The sequence below is a fragment of the Cariama cristata genome, unplaced genomic scaffold, assembly GCF_000690535.1.
Source record: "Cariama cristata isolate BGI_N322 unplaced genomic scaffold, ASM69053v1 scaffold14493, whole genome shotgun sequence".
Lineage (NCBI taxonomy): Eukaryota > Metazoa > Chordata > Aves > Cariamiformes > Cariamidae > Cariama > Cariama cristata.
Genome location: NW_009606746.1, coordinates 5242 through 31343, shown reverse-complemented (window position 1 = coordinate 31343; position 26102 = coordinate 5242). Strand labels below are relative to the sequence as shown.

Below are 26102 nucleotides of genomic sequence, written 5' to 3'. Positions count from 1 at the left end.
TAGGTGGCACACATTCCAAACAAAATACCTCAAAACACAGACATACAGACGAAACTGAGGTATCTGCCCATCAGCTAAGACTCCTAACCTGACTATGTGCTTGTTCCCACTCTACAGCAACACACAAGGTCAAATGCTTGACCTTAATCCTCAGGGAAGGGATTCTACAACAAAAAATCTCACTAGCCAACCAGGACAAATAAAGTGCCCAAATACAGGCACTGTAACAACATCCTGTAAAGCTTGCAAGCCAAACACACTTCTGCAAGGCAACCACAACTACAGCCAGAGTACGTAAACTCTTAAGCTGCAGCCTCACACCTTTTACAATCCATAAGCACTGCTGCTCCATCTACCTGGTTATCCTACTTTCTTCTGCTTTAGAAACTCTAAGAAGCACTTCTGCATTGACGGCACTATGGATGGCTAAAAAGGATCAGGATCTCAAGAAACTGTGTGAGGCTTCTAAACATCCTAATTCACACCCATGCAGCATTTTCAATTGCTCGACATTTTTGAAACTCATTCTGTTCAGTTTGCACTCTACACAAATCCCTTCCAGTCTCTACAACAATCGGTTCACCGCAGATTAATAGCTACTGCAAAGCAGTACCTCACGTCCAGTTTGCATGTTATGACAATTGTACTTTCAGCTGAAACAATGCAAATGTCTTCACAGAAGGAACACAGTTTCAGGACATAGGTCTAAAATCTCAAAGATCTGCAAGGACATCAAAAATAATGACAGAGCTGTTATAGCTCTCGTTACAGTCAACATCAGGCATTTTTTCAAAAAAAATAAATCTCAGTAATATCAAATAAATTTATTTATAAAAGTATTTTCATTCCAAATTATAATTTTGGAAAACAGTCAAAAAAAGCAATCTGAGTCACCAAGACCATGAAGTACTTAGGACTCAAGTTCAGGTCTTCAAGTACGGCATGTGATCATAAGAACCATAGCCAGCTTCTTCAGTAAAGAGGTATGATATAAAGCTAAATGTAAAGTGTTTGATACACAAGCAGAAGGGTATCTGGGTACGCTTACATGTAAATCAAATTCCTCATATCAAGCTTCTATTTTATACAATTTGAATCACCAGTATTAATTGATAGATGATAACAGATGAAAAGACTGAAGTAGCTGGAAATGTCAGAAGCTATGGTCTGGGGAAGAAACCCGAAGGACACTGACGTAAGAGTAATGAAGAAGAAACTTTCTCAAGGAGAAATACTACATTTACGTTTACTTCTACACGTAAATTAGAAAAACCTAAATCAGCAAACGGTTTCCATGATGAAAAACCTCAAGTCTTCCAATCTGTGCCTGAAGATCACTGGTAACTGCCTTGCTACCCATGGAAATTCATGACCTATCGTAACCCGTTTCTGACCAAACGGACTGAAAGAGCAGGTTTTTTCAAAAGGTGGGTTTTCACAAGTTCCCTATTCCGTGTTGCCATAAATCCAGTAACATCGAACATTCTAGTCATTAAGTTGTCTTCTTTCAAACCGACTCCCAAATGTATACATTTCACAGACTTTATCCGAGAACCGTGTGACTACGGGAAGTATCAAACATGACAACAAAGTTAAATTATTCCTTGTAGAGCATGGATAGCTATGAAAGGAATCCTCACTTCTGTGGCCACAGCTGCCACAAGCAGCCACTTCTCCGAAAAAGAATTTAACTTCAGTGACTGCCTCTGTCCTTGGCAGAACCCCTAATAAATGCCAACTGCTCTGAAATATGAAAGTAAAACAAAGCAGGAAAAAAGTGTTTCAGTACTCAGACAGATCTAGTATGTGGAACACATTTCTAACAGCCACAGCATGCAAATAGAATAACGCAGGGTCATCATGCATGCAGCATTCCAAAAAACAAAATCTGAATCAAATTTTCAAAAACACTAAACATACACCAGCTCCCATCACATTCCCAACAGGAGCCAACAGGGACTGAGAACTTCCGAAAATATTACCCAGATTATTCCTCAGAGATCTGTATGCTATCCTGAAAGTCTCCAGCTCCCTCAACTTCGTTATACCAATTTATTCATCCATCCATCCATGGAGTTGCTAACGTTTCCCAAATGAACAGTCACCCAGCAAGCAGGCTATAATGAATTCAACTTATTCAGCTGGGAAAAACAGGCTAGCCTTCCATCACACAAACCTTTCCTCGTATTCTGAGGACATCACATTCTGCTACCTGCTCTTCCCAATTAATCAGTTGTTCAAACAAAAATCACTGAATTTTTCTACAAACCTAGACTCACTCCTGTTTTCAAAATAGTGCATTACTATTTCTGGTTCATTCGTCCTCCCAGTATCTGTCAGCCACAAGATGCTGCATAATATCTGTGTTAAAGTTCTAAAGTGTTTAATAATTACTCACGGTTTACTTGCAGAGATTTAAATGTGTTTCATCCTAATTGCCATATAAAAGCAAGCTTAAAGCTCAAAAGGGAAATACCCCAAACTTTAACAGCAGATTACTGGCAATAGCAAGATATATGTTCCCTCACCAAACTCAAACACAACTAGATCTCTAAAATTTTTAAAACTCAGCATACTTTGAACACACTTTCTGCCAAGAGAGTGGCAGAATTTAGGAATAATTAACAACAGTAGAATTAGCATTAACAAAATACTACTCTATACCTCAAAAGCTTGCTGCAATATGTTGATATAACTTTACATATCTATCTTATAAAACAACTGTAAGCAACACAAATTCCCACCAATTGGGTGATCATAGTAAAGTATAGCACTTTAAATGCAATTTTATCCAGACTAGAACTTAACCTTTGAAAAGCAGCTAAGCATTGAACTTTTAAATAATAAATCCATCGATTCATTAGCACCAAACTAAACTTCCCCCTTCGGAGCTGCACAGGGATTTTCTCCTCTGCATCACTTACCACCTGACAGCTGTAGTTTACTAGTTTGAACACTAAGTTGTCACAATTTCTCCCAAATTTCACTGCCATGCAAAAGCCCCTTTGATATCTAGTATTACCAAGCTATTTTCTTCCTCTAGTGTACACAGAAACAGATTTCTACAATAGTCCTGTGCTGGGTGTTTTAAGTTCGTATTCTCTCCCTTCCTATCCTACTTACTAGTTTTTCAAACCAAATTCACAAGTGCTGGTATTTAACCCTATGGGTTTAATATGACCTCAATCTCCTTCTCCACACAAACTTAACGAAAAAGGCTTTCTCGCCAAGATACGCTTCCATAGCTCAGCAGTTCAAATGAAACCACACGTAGCAGAGACAATACTGATCCCTCCAGAACAGCACGCCGCCATTCTATTCTGAAACAGAGAACAGAGAAATAAAGAGGAGCGGCTTCAGCTTCAATTCGTAAATTCCTAACGCAAGCATTGTGAAAACTTTCACAAAAGGCCGCTGCTGCAGCTCTGAACGGAAAGCAAGCAGGTACCCGAGTTAAACCAGCTCTACTTCACGTCCTGTCCTGGACTCAGAGGACCTCTTCTCTTCCCCGGGAAGAACACAGGATCATTCTTAGAAACGCACAGGCTACTGAAAATGGTGAAAAACTTGGGAAGGACGACGACGCTCAAAAAGTGATTACGGCCATTCCGGCTCAGGGGGGTTTTTCGGGCACAAGGGGGAACCGGACCAGATGCCCACGTGCATAGGTCACCAAATCAATACGAAGCAGACCGATGATGGCTAGATCCGTGTTTCTGAGCTACATTTCTGGTCACAATATGTTGATTGCTTATAATCCCAAACCATCAGCATTTCTTCAGTCATACATAAACGTGAAGTGAATGGACCCAAATATAAAAACAAAAGTAAAAGGTGTATTACAAACACAAATTAATTCTAGACCACCATCTTGCTCTGAGAATTGATTTTATGGTAGGTATATAAACATGGAAACTACACTGAAATCCTGTTAAAGCCTTAGCTACAATTATTACATGTATATAAACACTCGCACAATTAAGAAACTGTATCACTCACAAAAAACATACATTTCCAGAGGCTACTTAAATGACATTCAAGTAAGTATAGAAAGAAATACATACTGGTTTAGTCCTATTCACAAATATGGAGGCTTTAGTGATACAACTGTTAAGATGCATCTTAAATGGAGTGTTGTAAAAAAAAAAAAAGAAAAACGCCACAAAAGGAATCAAAAGATTCATTAAAGAAAACAAAACAGTGTTGGATATGTGATTTCAACCACCTTGAAAAATTTCTGCTTTTCCCACTGAGTTTATTTAAAGTTCTCATCATACATCTGCTTTTCTAATTTGCTCCTGGGCACAGTTAGAAGAATTTTAAATATTTTCCGTAGCATAAACTCAAAGAAAAAATATTCAGGACAAGATCCATTTAAATTTACTGAAATTAAAAATGAAGTGTAGCTGTTAATCAAAGTTTTAAATTATTTGAATTCTAACAAAGCAAAGTCTCTCACAGCTCAAGTTAATGACTCTGAGCGCAAGGGAGATGGTTTTGATTTGAATGTTGTAAAAAGGTCCCCCAATTCTTATACAAGTACATGCATGTATGCATGCTATGCATGTATGCTCTACAGCCACTGCATAAGCAGTGATTAGATTGTCTTTTCTGCATCAGACTTCCCACCAAAGCTCTCAATGAATACAACGGTTCTTCATATTAAGAGAAAACTCAGGCTCACAAACAGGATTTATGTAACCTGCTCTCACCCACTATGGGCCTTTAAAATGTATTTCTAGCAACTGTACTACAAACACTTTCTTTCTTGTTTTCACATGTAAAAAACAAAAAAACCTTGGGTTTCACGATCAGTTTAAGCTGGTCTGACCTAAGCCAGAGCTGACATACATGGGGCCAATCTTGTCTTTTACCACACTATCAGCAATATGCTCCCATCATCTTTCCTTCGTCCAGGCGGTAGTGACCAAGAGGAAGCCAGCTGGGGCTGGGCAGTATTAAAACAAATAAGGCACGGTGAGAGGGAGAACGCCACTGCTACTTTGAGTAAAAGAAAGGTATTAAATCAGCATAAGCCAAAAAAAAGTGGAACTAATTTTGGGGCGAGGTTTCACAAGAGAGCTGAGAGAACAAACCTACCCCCAGAACTGCAGAAGGCAGTCTCGCTGCCCTGTTCCAACCACACAGTTTCACTCTCCTTTGCTCCATTTCTGGCACTTACCATACAATCACAGAATGGTTTGGTTGGAAGGGACCTTAAAGACCATCGCGTTCCAGCCCCCCTGCCGTGGGCAGGGGCACCTTCCACCAGACCAGGTTGCTCACAGCCCCATCCAACCTGGCCTTGAACACTCCCAGGGATGGGGCAGCCACAGCTTCCCTGGGCAACCTGTGCCAGGGCCTCACCACCCTCACCATGAAGAATTTCTTCCTGGTATCACATCTAAATCTTCCCTCTTCCAGTTTAAAGCCATTCCCCTTGTCCTATCACTCCAGGCCCTTGTAAAAAGTCCCTCCTCAGCTTTCTTGTCGGCCCCTTTTAGGCACTGGAAGGCTGCTCTAAGGTCTGCCTGGAGCCTTCTCTTCTCCAGACTGAACTTGTCTCATCCTCTCAGTGAGTTAGGTCAGAAAGCTACATTTGCAGATCACCATTCAGGGTTTTTTGAGCTCAGTTACTTACCCAAGACATTTGTGAGGCAAGACCTCAGCTAATCAGATCCTACACGGCAAGAGCAAAGGGTACGCACCAACACAGAGGGGTGAGGAGTTAAGACAGACTGCCTTTTGGGCAGTGAAAGCCTTTTGGGCAGTTCTGACAAACCACCACACTCGGAAACAAACACTATCAATCAGCACAAGTCAGCACGGCCACCAAAAGAAACAGTCCTGCCCTTTTGCTATTGCAGCTGCTGCTTCCAAATCCTGCAATGGCTCTCCACTTTACCTCCAAAAATATTCACACACCTACATGATGACCTGAATCCACAGGAAAGAAAAGGTAGCACAAAAGCAAAAACATGTAGGTAAGAATCATAGGGAAGGCTTTCCTCTAGGTATTTCAGTGTCATCTTAACATTTTCTGCATCTTAAAATCTTTCAGATGACTTCTGAAGTAGACCAAGGTTTTAGAGGTTGTTATTTGGATTAGCAACAACAGGTTCATCAGCCACTGCTACTACTACCAAGCTTGTTGCAGCATGCTTAAAGTAGCTCCAGCTTTCTTGAAGGCATCTCAGTCAAAAACGGAAAAAAACAAGACAGTCTAACCTTAGTACGAAGTAAAAAAAAAAAAAAGCATTTAATATCTTTTATTATCTTTTAGCTATTAGCTTCTTCTCTAAAAGGAAGGGAGAAAATTCTTGGCTGGAAGAAAAGAGAACTACAAATGCAAAATACAAAAAGGCAACAGGAGAAAAGCAACATTTAAGAAACTCTATATGAAAGGAAGCTCTCAAAAGGAATTTAAAGGAGGTTCTAACACAGTACTGTTCCTATTTGCTTTATCCACTTCTTCTGTTCTTCTCCTCAATGATCAACAGTGTTAAAGGCTGCAAAGTAATTCCAAATTTTAAGCTCAAAAGTTTGCTGGGAGAAAGGGTTTGGGGTCATTCCTTTAATATATTGAGACCATACATTTATTAAACCAAGGAATGCCTTTTTGATGCGTAATTACAGTTCCCAAGTTCGATAGTAAGAGAGATTGTCAACAGTAGTACCCATAATCAGGAAGAGTGTGCACATCAGTAGTAGCGAGACTGTGGCAGTGCCCGCACAAGGAAGAAATGATGGCATAACTGGGAACAGCGGTGACAGGGAAACAAGGGCTCCCATTTTGGAAGCCAGGAGCTGTAAATTTAGCAAGGCCTTATGATGAAACCTTTACCTAAAACCCCTGCTCATCAGAGACCACACCTCAAAAGCAAAATCAGACATCTGTTTATAATCCAGACACGATCTTGTAGTTTCTACTTGGCTGTAGGTGAGATCTGTTGTATCTCCCTAGGATTTTTGTACAATGGTTCCCGCTAGGAGATCTCAGAACATTCCTGGGTCAAATAAGCATGCTTTACAGTGTTTTAGAAGTCTAGAACATCTTTAACTGACAGAATACTCACTTGTGGCAGATATCTGTCCTTTTATATCATCTATCCAGAGTCCACCAACACTGAGAGCCTTAGAAATAACAAGTTCCAGAATCCCCCCACACCCTCAAATGCAAAAAGTCGTAAGCATTAAACAATCCCATCCTAAAATGCAAGTCTTAAATGTTACAGAACAAGAATAGAGACTAAATATATGTAAGCTAACCTTACTGCAAACTCATTCCACTCTTAACAGTCAGTCAGTCTCTCCCAAGTTTTAAATGTCCAATTTTGTCCATTTTAAATAGCAGGTGAAGGAAAAAAAAATTAAGGACACACCTGAAAAAAACAGGTAATTGGAAAGGTCTTTCCAAAAGCAGAAAGAAACCCAGAGGAAGAATTCAAGCAACCCAGAACGGCAGAGAGTTCTCCTCCCATCCGAGATGAATCTAAAATTTTCCCTGCAATGTCAAAAATCTACTAAATACCTTTAAAATACATAACTTATGCACCTCATCTCTCTCTGCTACCAAACAACAACCTTCTTCCATCTCAGTAATTCACTCTTGTATTACTTAAGACAACTGCTGAATGGAAAAGCATCCCATGCGAGTTTTCAGTTTCTAACAAAGACATATATCCTTCGTATCTGTCTCCCCTAACAGAAAAGACATCTAGAAGCAGTTTTATATTGTCAGAAACTTTTAATAAATAATATCCAACTACCTGTCCTTTCCAAGTGTTCCTAAACATGTTTAACTGAGTCTGAATTCTGGGGAATGGAAAGATCCCCTCAGCTTACTGTTTAGACCTGTCATTGCAGTCTAAGGACTTTCTAGTCAAAATTGCATTAACTTTATGAACTGGAGGCACTTATTTTGGAGACAAATGTGTCCTTCTTAAAGGAAGGAATGTAAACCGTGATATTTCAGGAAAGTTTTGGGTTAAAACTGACTCTAAAGCTGGCAGAGATAACATCAACTCCCATCAATTGCCATGGAGATTCTGTATCTTTTCTTTTTTTTGGGGGGTATGTCAAAGAAAAACTTGATTCACTCATACTATACAACCGCTTCAGGGGTCTTCATGAGTACAGTATTTTCCTGCGCCAAACAAAATCGAAAAGAAAAAAATTGTTCTGGAGCAAAAAATATAACACACAATTGCTTAGTTTTGACAGACATAGACATAAAACCACACACAAAGCAAAGCTCGAGAGGGAAGAATTCCATTTTTCCCACATCTCTGTAAGCTCGCTCACTGGGCTTGTTTCCTTTTCCAGTTTTAGAGGGTTAAAACTACACTGCAGTAGCTGCTCTGTGCCCAGACTGTAACAAAAACACAAGCGTGACATCACAGTATTACTTCTCACCTGTTCTGGATGCAGAAGCTTCCACCTAGTGCCAAAAAGATGTTAATTAATCAAGACATTTGCTTAGGATGTTCCCTAATTAAGACATTTCACACAATCTGTAACTATCTTCTTAAAAGAGAATGCTCCTCAGAATTACACAGGTATACGGTCCTTCCAACCAGACCAGTCAAACAAAAAAAACCCATGCGGCAGTAGTATTGTACTCACAGACAGCAGACTAAAGCAAGCAGAAGGGACATCCCCCACTGTCAGCTTGCTTGGACCTTTGAAGGCAACACATTTAAGAGATTAGCTATTTTACCACTAATCTCTAGATTCTAAGTGCAGCCCTGAGTTTACCAATCCCTTCAAACTGATAAATATCTTTATATGCCTTTACTTTGCACTACAAGCTCAAAAACTCTCTTTGCCTTGTCTTTTTCGAAATCAGCATCTGCCCAACTTACAAAGAAACAAAAAGCACTGGGGGCTACTATCTCAGCACGGACAAATCAATGGCAGAGATGGGAAACAAAAGCTTTTTTACCAGCGTCAGGTATGACAAGTCTCCTTAGTTCATTTATCTCACTCCTCCATAGATTCCTCTAAGAAACTCCTTTAAATATTTGCAGAGTACATTCTTCTTCAAGCTCTTCCACTTTACAGCAACACAATCATAGAAATCTCATTACCAAATGCCACTCTTGATCCATTCTCAGTAACAGAATTGTAATTTACATTCACTCCTAGACTCTGCCTCTAACAATTTAAAAAGATTAAAAATTCTTAGAGGAAAAGGTTTAACTACATGCTATGTGCCCTGGAAGATCCAAGCAAGAAAAAGGAAGAAATGAGCACCTCTTTAGAAACCCCTGTGCTGGACAAAACACTCACATAGGGTTGTGGTTCTAAGGCAATTTAAGTCACTCTGTTGCTGCAACAGCTTTACTCTCCAGCCCCATGCCATCCTACAGTGGCACGTAGTACCACCTACTCCCTGCCACTCATACTAGTGCTCATCAGACCCACTGGTGAGTAGGTAAGCTTCCTACACCAGTAGCAAACTATTCTGTTCTTTTGGGGAATTCGATTTCTGCAGGTATCACAAGCTGAACCAGCTCACCGGAGGATCTGCTCAATCCAGGTGCCAACTGCAACAGAGGAGGCCGGATCATAGCAACGATCTGAACAGCTTAAATTGTCAAGACAGTGCCGTTTTGAGACTGCAGAACTGTCTACAGTGAGATTATTTTTTTTTCTTCCTACATTTACAACTCTATGGTCAATACGATAGCCCAGCCTCCAACTTTGTAAAACGAATCCTATCAGACTGATTCCTCTTTCTCCAGCTCTTGCTCTCCTGCCCTATGCAGGTAACACATTCTCCAGTGGCTCCCACTCTGCCAGGCAAGAAAAATTTGTAGCAAAATTGCTATAAAGGCCCAGCTGCCAGCCTTGTTCGAGCATCACAAACAATTACAAGCATCAAGACATGCAGTTTACACGTACGGCATCCCTTTTGCCTGCAGCCACAGACCTTATTCACCTCAAAGCATCCGCAAAGGGCATGCACTTTCAGAATCCTGCCTCACCTTCAGTCCCAAGCATGTAAGGAGGAGTGCACAAAGAACCATTTCAGTCTTAGGCCAGAATGATCCTGGGAAGATTGACAGAAAAACAAAAGGAAGCAGGATATGAACACGGACATCTCAAAAACTTCCAGTCATTATCAAGTAACTTCTCTCTACCTTTCCACCTACACTTACACCATGACTCCAACCCGTAATCTCTCCTCACCGGCAGCTGGGGAGTTCATGTGCCTGGAGTGCTGCGCTGAATGGATAAAGGTTCTTTCAGAAGGACAGGCTGTGGAAGTGAGAAGGAGGGTTTGTGCTCCCCCCAAAGGAGCAGATCGAAGACGTGCAGCTTTGCTTTGGAGTGAGCAGAGTTAGACAAGAGACTAACAACAGACGCAAAAACAATCGTGATGATATATTTGGATCACCCTGTGAGGGTGTTCAAACTTTGTGACAGATTTCCTGGAGAGGTTGTGGAGGCTTCATCCTTGGAGATATTCAAAATCCTGCCTGGATATGTCCCAAGCAATCTGATCTAACTTCAGAGCTGGCTCTAGCTTTCAAGTTGGCCGCTTCCAGCAGAAGGTTGGTGCAGATGACTTTTAAAGGTCCCTTTCAATCTCAATTATTCTATGATTCTCTGTGGTATTCTCCTGCAGTATGCCTGGCCTCTTACATGGCTGCAAAGGTAGGATGCACACTCCACAATGCACTATTTCACAGCTCAAACTAGATTTGTGGGTTCACTGGGAAACGTCCTTTCCTTCTTTTGCATAATCAAGATCATCTGACATGTTTTTACAGTCATTAAAAAAAATAAAGTTCTTCACGCTGAAAGTGGAAACTGCCTCTATAGGTTTGACAGCTGGGAGGGGAACCACAGCCTGATGCCCTGACCACAGTGAAACTTGGAAAGAGATTTAAGAAGAAATTCAGTATATGGTAAAGGCAAACCCTGTCTGGAAAGCAAAGTAAAGAAGGGAGGAAAAAAAATTGTGAAGTTTTTATTGTTAAGCTATAAATAAACAACCGAAAACAGGTCTTGCTCACCACCATTCCGTCCTCCTGGCAGAAGCAGTCATCCAACAATATAGTCCTTCACAGAAAGGTAGAAAATTGTCAGGGACACAAAGGGTAGTCCAATTTAGGTCGTGAGTTGAATTTGAATCTAGTGTCGTGGAACAAGCAAGGGCTACTCCAAACCTTTACAGAATTTTTAAGGGACAACTACCAAAACTCCTTCTCACTGGGAATAAGCAGAACTGGATTGCAACCCAGGCAAAGGAGAGCTAAACCTTTCATCTTAGTCTACAGGATATTCACAAGTATCATCTGAGGCAGGGAAACAGGGACACTAGCAGGAGACCTTGATCTGGCCTCTTTTGTTATTAATAAAAACCTTCTTCACTGAGAACAAAAAGGCACGATACAGGAATGAAAGCCAGCCCTCAACAGCATGAAGAGGTAAGACTTGGATGCATCTGCCTTCTAGAACAGCGAGCTAAAAGATACATGTGGTTGGTGCAGGAAATCCTAGAACTCCTAAAAAATAATTTCAAGATCGTAACAACTGACTGCCTCTGCCATGGCAGGCTTGGTCAGGTTCACTAGTCCTCCTTTCCTGCTTCATATTAAGAAAAAACTCAACTCAAAGCGTGGCATCCTGCCTGGCCACAGCACTAAGAATGTCGCTCGCCCTGTGGGTCTGCTCTTCGTCCAGGTACAGAAGGTCCAATACTTCATGTTGATATCCGAAAGTCATATATTACTTTTATATACGTACATATATATATATATATATGAAGATGTTCTTAACCACGAAAAACAGCCTGCAAGGCACCTCATAAAATATGAACTATAAATACTGAAAGCAGTGCTGTCAAAAGAACCCAAACAAAAAGAATTCCAGAAATGGAATAAGCCCTTGCCCAAAGCAGTTGAGAGGTGCAGTAACAATGAGGACATGCCAGTTTACGTATTCATGAAACAAGTATGAGGGAGAACAAGGCACAAGCACAACCTCTCCAGGTATTTAGACAGACACAATCATCCCTCAGACTCACTGACAGGATACATATGTATCTTGAATGTAAATATATCCATGAACTACTACTCAGAGTACTGGGTTACCCACACGATTGGTTATCATTGCATCGCTCCTTTTTATGTTTTCCAAAGTCTGGCTAGCGAACAGTGTTGATGTCCCTATGTGACTGCAAAGACTGTGTGTATACAATATTACATTAAAAAGCCACATTAAGAGAAAACTATTGAAGCCACAAAGTCAAGCACATAAAGGTTAGAAAAAGCCACAACCAAGGATGTCTGTAGCATTCACCTGCGACCCCACCCACATACTGTCTTCAATTACAGGAACAAACATCATTTCACCCCACAGCATTTCTCTAACGTGCACAGGAGGTACAACACTCACTTAACAAGCACCTACTCAGCACTGTATTTTCTTTTATATCATTCAGTGTGTAGTCCATGGACTGGTGTACTGAAATCCTTGCTTGAAACACACCATTATTATTTTCTTCTTGGGTTTTATTTATTGTGCTTATCACAGTAACGTCTAAGTGCTTCACAATCTTAATTTCTTTTGTCAACACCACAGGGAACCAGTGAGTATTCCACTGATTTCCCATATGAGGAAGGGAAACCCAGAGGTAAGTGTTAAAGAAGGAATTCTAGGTGCCACATTTGGGAGACCATAATTTCCCAGTGGTTGATGCTGGTCAGACTGATTTTATTTGTGGATGCAAGTATTCAGCACTTTCACAAAGCTGATCCTAGCATCCAAAGTTTGGGCACTCGGAAAATGCAATTAAAAGCAATTTCTGAACAATCCGATTTAAATGACCAGACTAACACTTTTCTTACAGCAATGGTGTTCTTCAATTCTCACAAATTCCTGTAACCACACAGAAGGCACCGTACAAATTGTTCTCTCCTTCACTATGCCACAAGCTACCTTTCCAGAGCGGAACACCCTGTACCTTAAGGAGGCTGATGAAAAAAGTAGTATGTGATCAAGTAATTTGAAATGTAGTATCTGAAAACAAATATACAACAAAGGAGCCCAAAATGCAATATTTTTTTTGACAGTTTCTAATTTTGCGGTATTTGCCGCTGCTACTCGTAACGGTATTTTATCTTTACTTTTGCAGATAATCGAAAGCAAACTTCATCACTTGCCATCTAAGTAACACCTGTGTGACACCAGTGGAACAGTGCATGAGGGTTAGAACAGTTTCATCTACCATGTAGAGCTCTGGCACTTGAGCTGACAGCCAAGTGTCAGCAGCCTCTATGGAGACCAGCACTTCAGGTGAGCGGGCTCCACTGTCAGCAAATAGTTGTGTCACCAACTGGCAGAGGAATCTTTCTCTGCAGGACAAAAAAGCTCTGAAAGGTTTGATTCCACTCCAGGCATTGGAAGTCGGCAACTACTGCATGCAGCTTGCTTTGCCCCGATTTCTGACCCCCCACTCACCCCCATAGGATTCATCCCCCCAGACCTAACACTGCTGTGCATCCACTTCCTTTCTGTCCCACCTTCATTCTATTCACCCTATTTTTCCAGTTAATTTCCAAACTACAGATTTCTCCTACTGTGAAGTAGCTTCTTTGCCTAAGAATCTGAATACCACCCAGTTTCCTGCCTTGCCTCTAAATCTGTTTTCCGTTTGTGGCTCCTTGATCAGTTACCACTTCTTCCCAAAGAAGTTTCAGCACACAGCCCATGCTCCCACCGGTTTCCAGCTCCAATTTCCTTCTTGAGGGAAGCCATTTCTTATCCAGCAAGAGTTTCACTGCAATCGCTTCCCGTTACCATTTCTTGTTCCAGCAGGTTCGCAAAGCACGCTGCCTTCGCACCAGATTTTTCCCCACTGACACCACAGTCCCCAATCCCAAACCAATTTCACTCTTCTTGTCCCCATCACATTTGAATGGAGTGATTTGCTCCATTCAGGTCTGTGTCAGTGACAGGAGTTATAATCAAGACAAAAGAAAATATCCATTTTAAATCATGAGCTCAGATCAAACTGTAGTCCATCATCCCAAAGCAGACAAGGCCACAACACCAGAAGTCCTTTTTTTTTTGCACAGTCCAGGGGTATGTTTCAAACGTTTCAGCTCTGAAGCTTAAACAAGCCTCTAAGATGCCTAACAGACTATTTTTTGAAAGGGTAATCATTTGGGACAAATTTATGTCTACTTTCACAGGCATAACAAGTAAAAGCCACTTCAGCCAAATCGAGCTCCTGTTCCAAGCTAGTCCTTCCAAAAATATCCTTACAAATTTAGGGGAAAATGGAAAAGCATACTCTTTTTTCCTTGAAGTGCCCTCCTTCCACTGAATCCCTTTGCAGAAAATTTCCAAATCTCCCTCAAAAAGACATTTAAGTCTTAAATGAAGAGGTGGAGTGGGGGGGGGGTGTATATTAATAAGGAAGGACAACTTATGAGCAATAAAAATCTGTTTTATAATGGAAAGCTTTGGCCCATTGTAATGTTAAGATGGGTGATACAAGACCCATCCGCAACGTCAAAAAACACCTTACAGTGTTTCATCGGATAGAGTATGTCCCTTAAGAACAGAATCAGTACTACAAACCAAGATTTCCTTGCCCAAACTAAGCAAAGTACCGGTTTTACATCAGTGTCACGTGCCTGGCCAACAGATGAAACCATATTTTTGTTTGGTCTCAGACATAAGAGAGAAAGCAAGCAATATGCTCTTCTTACTGGAAAGCAGGAAAGAAGACATTACAGATTAGGACATCTCATCCATTTACCATCTTGAGTGTCTGAAATTATACTTTTAAATAAATCCTGACTTTCACAGAAAGTAAACATAATGTCAGTATGTCAGCAATTTCAGCAGCTAGGTCACTCATTCAGATGTCAAGGCATAAAACGAGCAAATTAAGTTAGAAACATTGGTCTTAGTACATAGAATGAAACAGTTAGCAATCTAGTCATTGGCATAAATCAAGCTTTCTACTTACTGTGGTGCCTCAGACAAACCTCTTCACTTTCCTACATATTGTTTCTGCATTGGTAAACATCGCAAACCATTGCGCTCGTACTACAACAATATTACTGAGGATTTCATCTGGGTTTTCAAAAAGCACTAAAATTTTCAGATTAATATTATTTGGGGTCTACTGAGTAAAACAGTTATTCAACTGAAAAAAGAATCTGTGATCTCAATCTCCAAAAACTATCTACTACTGATAGGTCAGACTCTTCTGTACTGAAACAACATACGTATTTATGTCCCACCACGACATACGATACCGTCGCTTCGTAAAATACTGTTTGAACAAATGGTCCCCAGATAGCAAAACCAAACTAACAAAACCACTAAAGGCCATGATTCCCTCGAGTGCCAAAATTTAATTTGTTCTAATCCGTTTAAGTAATGTTTCTACCAAAAATTAAATCCTTGGATGATTCTCAACTGGGTGGTCTAAGCAGCTGCAAGAGCTAAGTGAAAAATGAAGTCAGTAATTTTTATTGGGGGTAGGGGAAAGCAAGAGAACCAATTCAATAATTCAAGACCTTCACAGTACTGTTTGGAGCATAAAAACAAACTTGGAAGAACCAGCGTGACTTTTCACACTAAGTTCACAAAGGGATCTTGGCACTTTTCACAGTAAGCATTTGGTGGTGGTGGAGATACTTTTACCTCATCATTCAAAGACAGTTACTTGGATATGGAATCCAAATATTGACGCAGTCATTAGGCTACACAGTCTTCCTAAGTCGGTCTCTCTCTGTTCATATCAATTTGTTTTGCGTTACATAAAGGAAATAACTACCAGGTCAAGGATGAAAATATTACATCTCTAAGGTCAGGGTATGAACCTGGGAAGAGATACACGTGTATTCCATTACTTCCTCCCCCTAAGACAGAAGCTGTAAGAGAAGTCTCTTTAAAAACTCCAGATTCTATACGCTGCCAGCTCTTCTCTCCATGTGATGGATCAATCAACTCCTGAGAAGGCTCGGTGGAGATGGTCAAGGGCGATGTGCTTGTGAAGCTCTGAGAAGAGACTGATCACAACTGTGGCAAAGAAAGCTGACCTTCTACTACGACAAAGGGGAGCAGAAGGTGGCTTTCAAGATAAAGCGCTGTAACAGTTAAGGAGATTGGCTGACTCTCAGTTGAGTGTATCAATTGGTGGTGTAAATGCTTGTCCAGGAGAGCAGCAAGAGCACAAACGTCCTCCTGAGACAACCAGACCAGCATGGGGGACCATACGGCCCAACCTTGAGTATAAAAACTGAATGACTGCCCAGAGCAATGGGCTTGAGCTGGCTTAAACCTCCTTACGCCCTCCAAATGACTGAGGATGCCCAGCGTTGTAGTGGCGAGCTGAGCAGAGAGACCTGTAATGAGAATCACAATTTATTGTGATCCAACAGCTCTGTCTACACTACTTACTTATTTCTACTCCTAAACTACTTCTTAAACAATAAATACTTTTATATTCTGAACAATTAAAGGGAACGCTTAGGTAACTTCCTACAACAATGTCCTCTTCTGTCCTTGCAAAAACTTAAATTAAAAGGAAATTCTCTCCCAGAATTCCACAGCATTGTACCAACACAATGAGACAACAAGCTAGATACCTAGAGGACACTTTCAAATCAAGTTCTTAGAACTCAAGGGAGATATTTATTGATCTTCTGACTGCTATGTTTCCCTACCAGATCTAATTCTTCTTTAGACTGAAACTGCCAAGAAATAGGATTTTGAGCACACTATTTCGGTGATGTTACACTACAACTATTACTGTAAACAAAATCTTCTACCCTGTTTACTGTGTTAGTGCAGCCTATCCCCCTTCTCAGCTAAAAAATCCAGAAGAGAACACTGGCGTATTTAGTCTTTTTACCTCGCCCCTTGCCAAAATGGATCAAATCACTAGTCTGTCTCTTCCAATATCTGTTCTTCCACTATGCTAGCACTGGGCATATTCAGTTCCCCAATATTTCTACCTATATCACGCAACATCATGTGTCTGAAATAGAGAGAACTTTTTTCATTTTAAGCACACAGTGCAATTATTCCATTGGATTACTCTTCTACTTCAGCTTAGAAAGGAGCACATTCCTCTCCCCTCTCTTTCATGAAAATATATTCCTAGGGTCTGGAAGCTAAATTCTTCACTGGTACAATTTCACTGAAAGGAAAAAAAAAAAATAAAACAGAAGCATGCCCTCTCAGGAAAAGGAAAAAAAAAAAACAAAAACAAAACAAAACACCACACCACGTTTTACTCACAGATGTGTCGAGATGAGTAACAAGCACAGCAAGACAGTCCCCAGTTCAGTACTTGCACTACTATATGGGAGTACAGAGCAAGAACAGCCTTCTGTACAACAGGAAAAGCCATCTATTAGTTAAAGCAGTTAAGCAGTTAATTAGTGTAATTCTAGCAGGGTTTCTCTGATAACATGAGCAGAATATCTTCGTTCTCAGGCATTCTGCTCACGTTACCAGAGCACATGTAACACATTCTCCTTACCAAAGCTTGCTTAAACTTTTGGCAATTACAAAGGCATTTCAAAACTCCATATCACACTTTTGATCCTAAACGGGACTGGACCTTTAAACAGATGCAGAAATCATGCAAGCTCTTCCATTCAGAGTGCAATCATTAAAAGGACACCATCACAGATTTTTGTAACATTGTAAATGTTAAATTATTTATAATACAAGGAAATAAAAAATGTATAACAGTTTCATTGGTGACTTTTTTTTTTGGTTCTCCTTTTCACTCCAGTGTTTTTGTGCAGCAAAGGGTGGATACAAAAGGAAAGTGTAATTCTTGAAACTGATACTGCACCACATTTTATAGAGAGAGATTACAAGAATATAAAAATAAAGGGATTTGTCTGCGGCCACTGGCACTCCTAGAAGTCCGTATCAGTTAAAACCCAGGTCTGCACACTGGAAGACCCATCTCATCACTGAACAAAGTTCAGCAGTAGCTGTCTCTCTCACATTCACAGTCAGTGAGGACCGATCAACTGCCCATCATTCACAACGGGTAACAACTAGACTTGGAGAAAAGGTGGAGAAAACTGAAGCTCCTGTCATTGCTTAAAGAACAGTTAACAGAGTACTCCGATCACAAATCTAGCATAGCAAGCAGAGTTGCCGGTGTGATAAGTTTTTCACCACATCAATACTTGCGGTATTGCTATTTGTGGTATCTCCTGATCTCTCACACCCCCCCACACACACATTGCCCTCCTGATTTAAGTGCTGCAGCCCACTACTGTTTGTGCAGTCATGTTGTTACCTGCCTTGGAGGACCGATGCTGCAATACAAAACACCCTCCACCAAGGAGAGGCTGATTTGCTTTAAAACTACAGCAGTATGCAGACCTGGTTCACGATGCAACTGCTCAGACAATTGTCCCAGCACAACTTGCTTAGGTGACACAGCACTGGAACAGGGATTGTTGGAAAAGTGACACAGAAACCCCCAGCCAGCTAAAGACCGTCTTCTGAAATGGCAGGCTAATTTTCATTTCTTGACTGTGATGTATGGAAACACCTCTTTCATCTTGCTTTTGTCTTTTTTATATTGTTCTTCCCCCACATGGCCATTCTTGAGAATTCTTACAACAATTCAAATTCCGGCTATGCTTTCTGGCATTTTCAGATACGATGACATGCATGTATGTTCAAGATGACATGCCCTAGAAGTCTGATTTTCCTGGCTGACTGTTCTAGAACACGTGCAAATGAAAGACTTCAGTCCTTAACAGAGCCCTCTGAAATGACCATAAAGTATTTCCATGCAGAAACATTCCCACCTCTCCACCTAGCAAAGGTAGCTTTGGACTGAGCGTGTATCTACCGCTGATGACATACCGACATTTCCAAAGAAAGATTTTGAGAAGATCAAATTCATTGTTAGCCTTCATTATTTAGCATCAGCTTAAGATAATAGGTGATCATTCATGTAGATAGTAAGGAAGAAAACTGCAAGGACACCCCGGGTCACAGAGTATAAATCCTTTCTTCCTCTATGCATTCTAAGGAAGTTGTGTTTGGTGTCACAGTTCTGAAAGAAAACAATTATTCCTAAAACATGTAGCAGCTGTTGAAATGCACCATTAATAAAATATGTCTCTATGCTAATAAAGCAAATGTTTGAATCGCTGTTTTTTTCTACTAGAGATGTGCTTGTCTGAGGTATCTGATGTTGGGGTGGTCACATAGTCAGCCACTCTAAACACAGCTACCATTCCAGAATCCCCTCTGTATAGTCCACCACTGCCTACCAGTAACACTCATGGCTCAGTAAGGTTTAACATCCATCAGCCTGGCACGTGATCATTTTCCACAGCGCAAGAACATCAGAAACCGTTTTGAGTGGTTCTGAGCCCAGTGCTTTCAACATCACAAAATTCACTTCACATCTAACCACTTTCCACTCCTTTGCATGCAACACAGTTTCTTCTCCAGCTCTCACTATCGCGTTACAAACCCATTTCCCACCTCTGCAGAGGAAGCAATGGCTGCTGTTAGGGGCAAGAAACAGGCCAACCCTGCAGGGCTCAACAAGGCACCTTGCCAAGGCCACGCGTCTCTGCTCCGTCTCTCCCAGAGCCACAACCGCAGGAAAAGCTCTTCCAGCGAGGCGCACGGCTGGACGAGCAAGCGCCAGGGGACTGCTGAAACAGGCAGCAGGAAGAGGAGGTGATTATGTTCCCTATTCTGTGATAGAAGACAGTCTTTGGGTGACTTAAAGATGATTCAGAAATAGTTAAGAGTTTTGATATTTTGATATAGCAACCATTTCATAGATGTAAAAGCCCTTTCTTATCATGGATCTAGCTGATACAGTGCTTTTGTCACCAATACACTGAGAACACAGGAATTCATTATCCAACCTTACCCTTTTTTCCCCAGCTTTCTATACTTTACTGAAATCTTTCAACTATCCTGATTTCTCCATCTTTATTTCCAATGCTATCTAACTCAATGTGTGTGCGGGGCGGGGTGGGGAATCAAAGATCACTACTATTTGTCACTAATTCAGATCGAATTAGAAATGAAGGACAGATTATAAGAAACAAAAATCAGATTTTGCAAGATTAAAGACTTAAACAAAATAGTGACTAATATTGCAAATTTTAGGCCCACACAGGAAACCCAGAAGCCTAAACCAGCACGCCAGCAACCTTTACCAAGCTAGAAGAATCTATACTTTCTCTGCAGAGAAAATGAAGCCAAGAGATTGGTTCCCAGATGTCATCCATCTAACTCAAGAAAAGCCAGCTGACCACACACAAAGTACTACTCTGTCCTCTTTATTCCTCACCTAGGTTGATTACTTGCTTTTATATTCCCAAAGGAAAAGCCAAGAAAGTCTTAGGAAAAGTTCACCCATTGTTTTACGCTTTAGGACACTCCAATTCCACTCACTCCAGCATCTTTAATAGCTGAAAGTTCACGAAAGCAACTTTCCTTGAAACTACCTTCCTTCACAGGACAGTATCAGAATATATGGTGATTCCAAAAACCTACAACGAAGGAATCGGTAAGCTGCTGCCTCAGTGGTCTCCAACTTCTGCTATTCTGGTAGCAGAGAATTTTAATGAAGATATTCTTGTACATAACTTTAACGAAGGAATGATCAAAATTTCCCTAGCGTGTTCCTCACCAACCAACAGTTCTTGAACTGTGTTTCCCTATAAGTAAGGTGTGCAGACTGTGGGGAAGGTTACTGCTAAGTCCTAAACATGGGTGAGAACAGAAAGAGTGCTCTATTCAGACATAGGAGACAACCAAAGAATTAGCTTTTGTCTTCTGTCTCATAGCATGCTTATTGCCTCCACCTCCGCCCCCATCTCACCCCGCACACTCCTGCTCACAAGCTTTAATTTGTCTTGTTTCAAATTCCCCAAGCTTGTTACATCACTGCACTAGCAAACTTAGATAAATAGTTTAAAATTACATGTTTTAACAGGACTCACTGGTAAAGGCTTCAGATGTCTGTTTGAAAACATGCAGAGTTTTGCTAAATTACCTGCTATGTATTTCAAATGAATATAGGAATTGCCAAACTAGATAAGGCAACTAGCCACTTAATTTCGTAATCCAGTGCTTTCCTTACAGCAGTAAATACCAGATGCTTGAAAGAAACACACACACACAAAATCCTAAAGCTGACGCTATCAAGCATCCCAACCATAAGAAAATTCCCATTTTAAAGTATGCCTTGAAGCTACAACTAAATCAAAATAAAAACAAGCCATTCCCTAAAAGAGCAACCCCATTCTCCCCTGCCCTCGTGTACTAGACCTAGCAATTGTGTGACCACAAAACGGGTTAACGTAGCAAGCTATTCCAACAGAAAACTGTTAATTATTTGGGCAGTTAGGAGTTCCATTGGATTAGCCAACTCAACTCACACAAATGCCAGATCCTGCAACTGAGCAGAGAATTTGGTCAACTTTTTTTTTGAATTAGATTAGCTTATCTACAGCATGAAAGCAAGCCAAGAGAGACATGAAGTCCTTATACAAGGCAAGCAGCAACAGCAAGGCTGGAAAGGGACAGGAGGAACGCGGCTGCTCCGTTCCGCAGTACATCATGCTAGACTGGTTTACCTTCAAGAATTTACCTCTTAAGAAACTTAGGCTGCAGAGACACCACAGTTTGAGCCAGTTTAAATCAGAACAGCTCCAATATCACCCTCCATTTTTTTCCATACATGCATTCCTGTCCATTCCTGTGCATCAATGTTGTGCATGTCTGATCCAGTAACCATTTCAGCAGGTTCAGCCCACCAAAGCAGGAGAAAAATATTCATTGTTCTACACAGCTGGACTTTTCCATTTATTTTAACTCAGCTTTTGCCTTGGAGATCTACAGAGTACTACTGCCAGTGTGCAAAGAAAACAGGAATGTATGGCTCGGCTAAGCAGGCACTTACTTAAACAAGGTATAAACCACAGTTATTTTCAAGAACTGTTTGTTGAACTTCAACTATTTCCAAAACAGTTTAAGTACAAATCAGTTTAAGAGTTTCCTTCTAAACTTAAAGGAAAAACGCGAGTTCTACAACTCTTAACTTGCATTTACCATCATTTTTGGACTCCTGCTGTGTCGTGGATTTTGGGCTGCACACGAGTTCGTCATGTGGCCAGCAATACTGGGGGCTGAGGGGGGTGTTTGGGATGCCAGGTCATCCCAAGTTTCAGCTGCGGAAGAAAAGGAAGCAGCAGGGACTGCTGGAGCTATGCTGCTGGCTTGCCTGGGAATGCAGCCACGCTCCCCATCCAGCCCTGCAGTACAGCAGAGCAATGCCCCAAGGAGTCGCTGCTGCCAGGCCCACTAACAAAACAACCCTACCGCTCCATTTGGCCATGTCAGGTACACAGCAAATCTTATCACTCTCTGACATACACACCTTCTGCGAGAGTCTCAGCATTGCAGAAGTTTTCTACATCTGTCTTAGGCTCTGGGCTTTGGTGATACTCACAGCACTGTGCTCTACTGTTAAGGTATACACCACCTCATCGGTGGAAGGACTGATTTTCAATTTTGGTACGCATCCCACTCTTCTGCTCAATTTTCCTCAGTTTAGAAATGTCTGTTCCAGTCTACTTTACCTCTGTGAGGTAAATAATTTCAAGCTTTTTAATCTCCTATGCTGAATTTTTGGTCTCTGAAGTCTTCAGCCATGTTCCTGACAGTCATTAAGTCCACAAAGAAGTATCACTCATTGTATCATCTACAGAAACACCACATTTTTAAAGTTTTAAATTGCATCCTGTAATTTCCAACTTGATTTTGTAAAGTCAACATTCTTTTAACAATTTACTTAAGAAATTGCCTAGGTTTTAAAGGACCAAAAAAAATCACAAGTGTAATTATCTGAAAACCTAACTATTACTTCGCCCAAGACCATGTATTACCATCAGAGTTTGAGCCGTGTATCGCTAAGGTTTCAACACAAGTAACGGCAGAACTGGAAGTAAAAACAGGTTACTGTCCACTGAAGATTCTCTTCATCAACTCCTCTATGTTGTGCAAAATTTTACTCAATTTGGACCCCTCAGACAACAGCAGATAACAGAAAGGGTAGAGAATGCATTAGCTCCCGGATTTTGTTCCAGGACACCTTTTCCTAGGCCAAACGAGGACTTTAACAAGGAAAATGAAACACAAAACTTTTGCTTGTGTCTTCCATAGAGATCTGTATCAAAACATGTGGGCAAACACTAAGAAAAAGAAAACTGAAAAATTAAGAGGGAAGATTTTTCATCTCTCTCCAAGAGAAAGAATTGTTTGAGGTAAGACAACTCCTACCCTTCCTCAAAAAATTAAAAAAAAATAATAATAAAAAAACCACAATTAGTCAGTCCAGATTATTTATAAGGAAATTTCTATCCACAATCTTTCAGCATTTTTATCTCACTCCTTTTCAAAAGGTCCGTTATTTACATAGTTTTGAATGAACACTTTGTATGAAAATAATTTCCTTTTTTTCCATTCTCTTTCCAGTCATTTCCTTAATTTTTCTCATTCTTGTACTAAACATTCCTCAGTATTAGCCTTCCAACTTGCTTACTTTATCTTTTCTTCTTGCAACAGATGCAGCATTAGGAGACATTAAATGGAAGAGAGCAGAAAGGTCCACAACTCAGGCTTGCCGTATTTAATTACCCCAAAACAGGCAGAAGACAGGAAAGAAGGAAACATCACCAAGAAATAAAAACAATACTGAAATGCCGAAGAACCAATTATGCATCTCAGAGGCTGCCGCTAAGGCCAGGATGGCTGCCTTCGCAGAACACGCTGTCCAAAGGACAGCACGCTCAGAGCAATCAGATGTTCAGACGTTCTGACAAGAAGTTGCCTTGATTTGAAGACATCCTACAGAATTTCAAGCCTCTGATAAAAATCATAGCCACCTCAGAATAAAAGACAAAATACGTAAATAAAGGCTTAGTAATATCAGAAATCAAAAATCCTGTTTTCCCATGCATTTCTTTTATGCTTGATTGATTCAGGCTACGGTAAGCTACAAATTCTGAGTGTTCTTCCCCAGAGTCAGTTTTAAGATTTCCCTCCTATATAGATTCCCCAGTAAGGAACAGGGTGTAAGATCACATGGCAGCCTCTTCTGCAGGGCTGAGGATACATTTATATTTTCTTCCTACACAGAATTATTCTAATACAACTTTCAGAAATGTAACTCTTCCCTGGATCTCCAGCAGTTGGGGGTTTTTTTGATCAACATATGGGGAAGAGAAACGGGAGAGGTAAAGGTACAAAATAACACTGCAGTCTCCTTCCTTTAGGAAATCCAAATAAAGAAGTTGGCAAAAAAAATTATAATAGTAAGTATTACTCAGAGTCACATTGGTCGTATTAATAGTCTTCCTATAACATAAGCTTACTATCTACGGAATCATTTTACTTAACATTTCTAACACACCTTAACGTCTTGCTTTTCCTTTTTAATCACCACAGAAAAAAAAAAAAAAAGCTAATAGGAAAACAGAACAGAAATCTTACATTTTAGTTTGAAACACTGTAAGCTGTAGTAAGACTTCAAATTATTCTGATGCACATACCTCACTTTTCAGCCCCATTCTTTTTTGGCATACATGTAACTACACATCTCTACAGCAGCATACTTTAGTTATGCCACAGTATTACCTCTAGTTCCGTGACAATTTGTACTGTCCATTGCAAATTCCTTTTAGTTTATTTTAAATGTGTTGGTATGTTGGAGTCAGAACACAAACAGAAGAAAAAAGTCCCCCTGAAACTCTGAAATGTGACCCATAAACTTCCAGTACCTATGCAAAAATGAAACTCCATAATTTCTTCTTAATTCAGAGTTCCTATAGTCCTTATCCTGGAATCAACAAACTAAAGCAACTCTCCTCTCTGTTCTACAGAGGGAAGGCAAAAATAGTACTAATGCAAATCATGTCTGATTATCACAATAAAAGCTAAAGAACGCAGCATCATGTGCATCTACATGACTTAGATGGTGCATGGTAGCCTGCCACACATGGAACTCATTATTAAAGCGTACGGACGCTCCATTGTACAATCTTTTTCCCTTTCAGCACTTTCCCAGCCTCAGCTCATTCTCACCAAGATTTCCATCCTCAATGGTCAGCACCACTTCATCCATCACCAAGGCCCGGAAATCTAGCTCCTCTTCACAGCACTTGGCCTTCAGCGCTCTCAGGATCTCCTGCTGAGGGTAATCTTCTCTGATGCGACGGTCTGTTAAGAACCACAGCCTGGGAGCAACTGAACTGCACATCTTGGACTTGTCTTGCAACCTCCAAGGTTTCCTTTCAATGGAACTCCTAGACGGTGGAGAAGATGAGACTCTGTTAGAGTACACAGGCTCCTATCTTCACGTTCCCCACTGCACCAAGCCCTACTCCCTCTGCACAAGTCAGTCCTTTTCAACGGAGGGCAACTTCCACCCTCCAAGTGGGAAATTAATGTCTATGTCGAATCGGCCAAAGTAACAACAGAAACAAAGCCTTTTACATTCAATGGAATGTAAATGCTAAAAATCAGGTCTTGCTCCTCAACCTACTTTCATCCACGAGAAGCACACACTTGATGTAACTACTGGTACTGGCTGTAGTATCCTCTCTTTCTTGACAGTACTAAGAGGCATGGCAAGAACTGAAAACATTTTGAATGGCCATCTCAGAAGGCCAGAATTTCAACTTCACGATCACGATAATTCCTTATAATTGGAAATAACTCAGCCCCTCCCTAGGTACTGCCAAAACACCAGCGACAGACTTGATGTATCCCTTTCCACCATATATGGAAGACAACAAAGTGTGCCAAATTCCTCATGTTAAAAAAGCAGCCCAGAAGAAAGAAAGAAATACCTTAAATCAGAATTTTCCACATAAGTATTTCAAGATCGATTTGCTCTTACAAGTAATTCACATCTACTGCGAAACATATTTAGTATTATCTAGAACATATTAACGGAAAAACCACTGGAACAAGAAGCATCAACAAAATGTTAAGAATACCGAACATTAAGACATGTAACCTAAAGCAAAATCAAGGTTTGAATCTCAGTG

At 40.6% G+C, this 26102-nt stretch overlaps 1 protein-coding gene across 1 annotated transcript in view; it reads right to left on the bottom strand.

The window, feature by feature from the left end:
* Nucleotides 1–25354, bottom strand: part of RIMKLB (ribosomal modification protein rimK-like family member B) — a 36671-nt gene extending 11317 nt beyond the window's left edge. The window contains exon 1 of the mRNA XM_009696485.1: nt 25135–25354. Coding sequence (XP_009694787.1) covers nt 25135–25309 — 175 coding nt within the window. The 5' untranslated portion in view covers nt 25310–25354. The remainder of the gene's footprint in view (nt 1–25134) is intronic.
* Between the last annotated feature and the right edge of the window lie 748 nt (nt 25355–26102).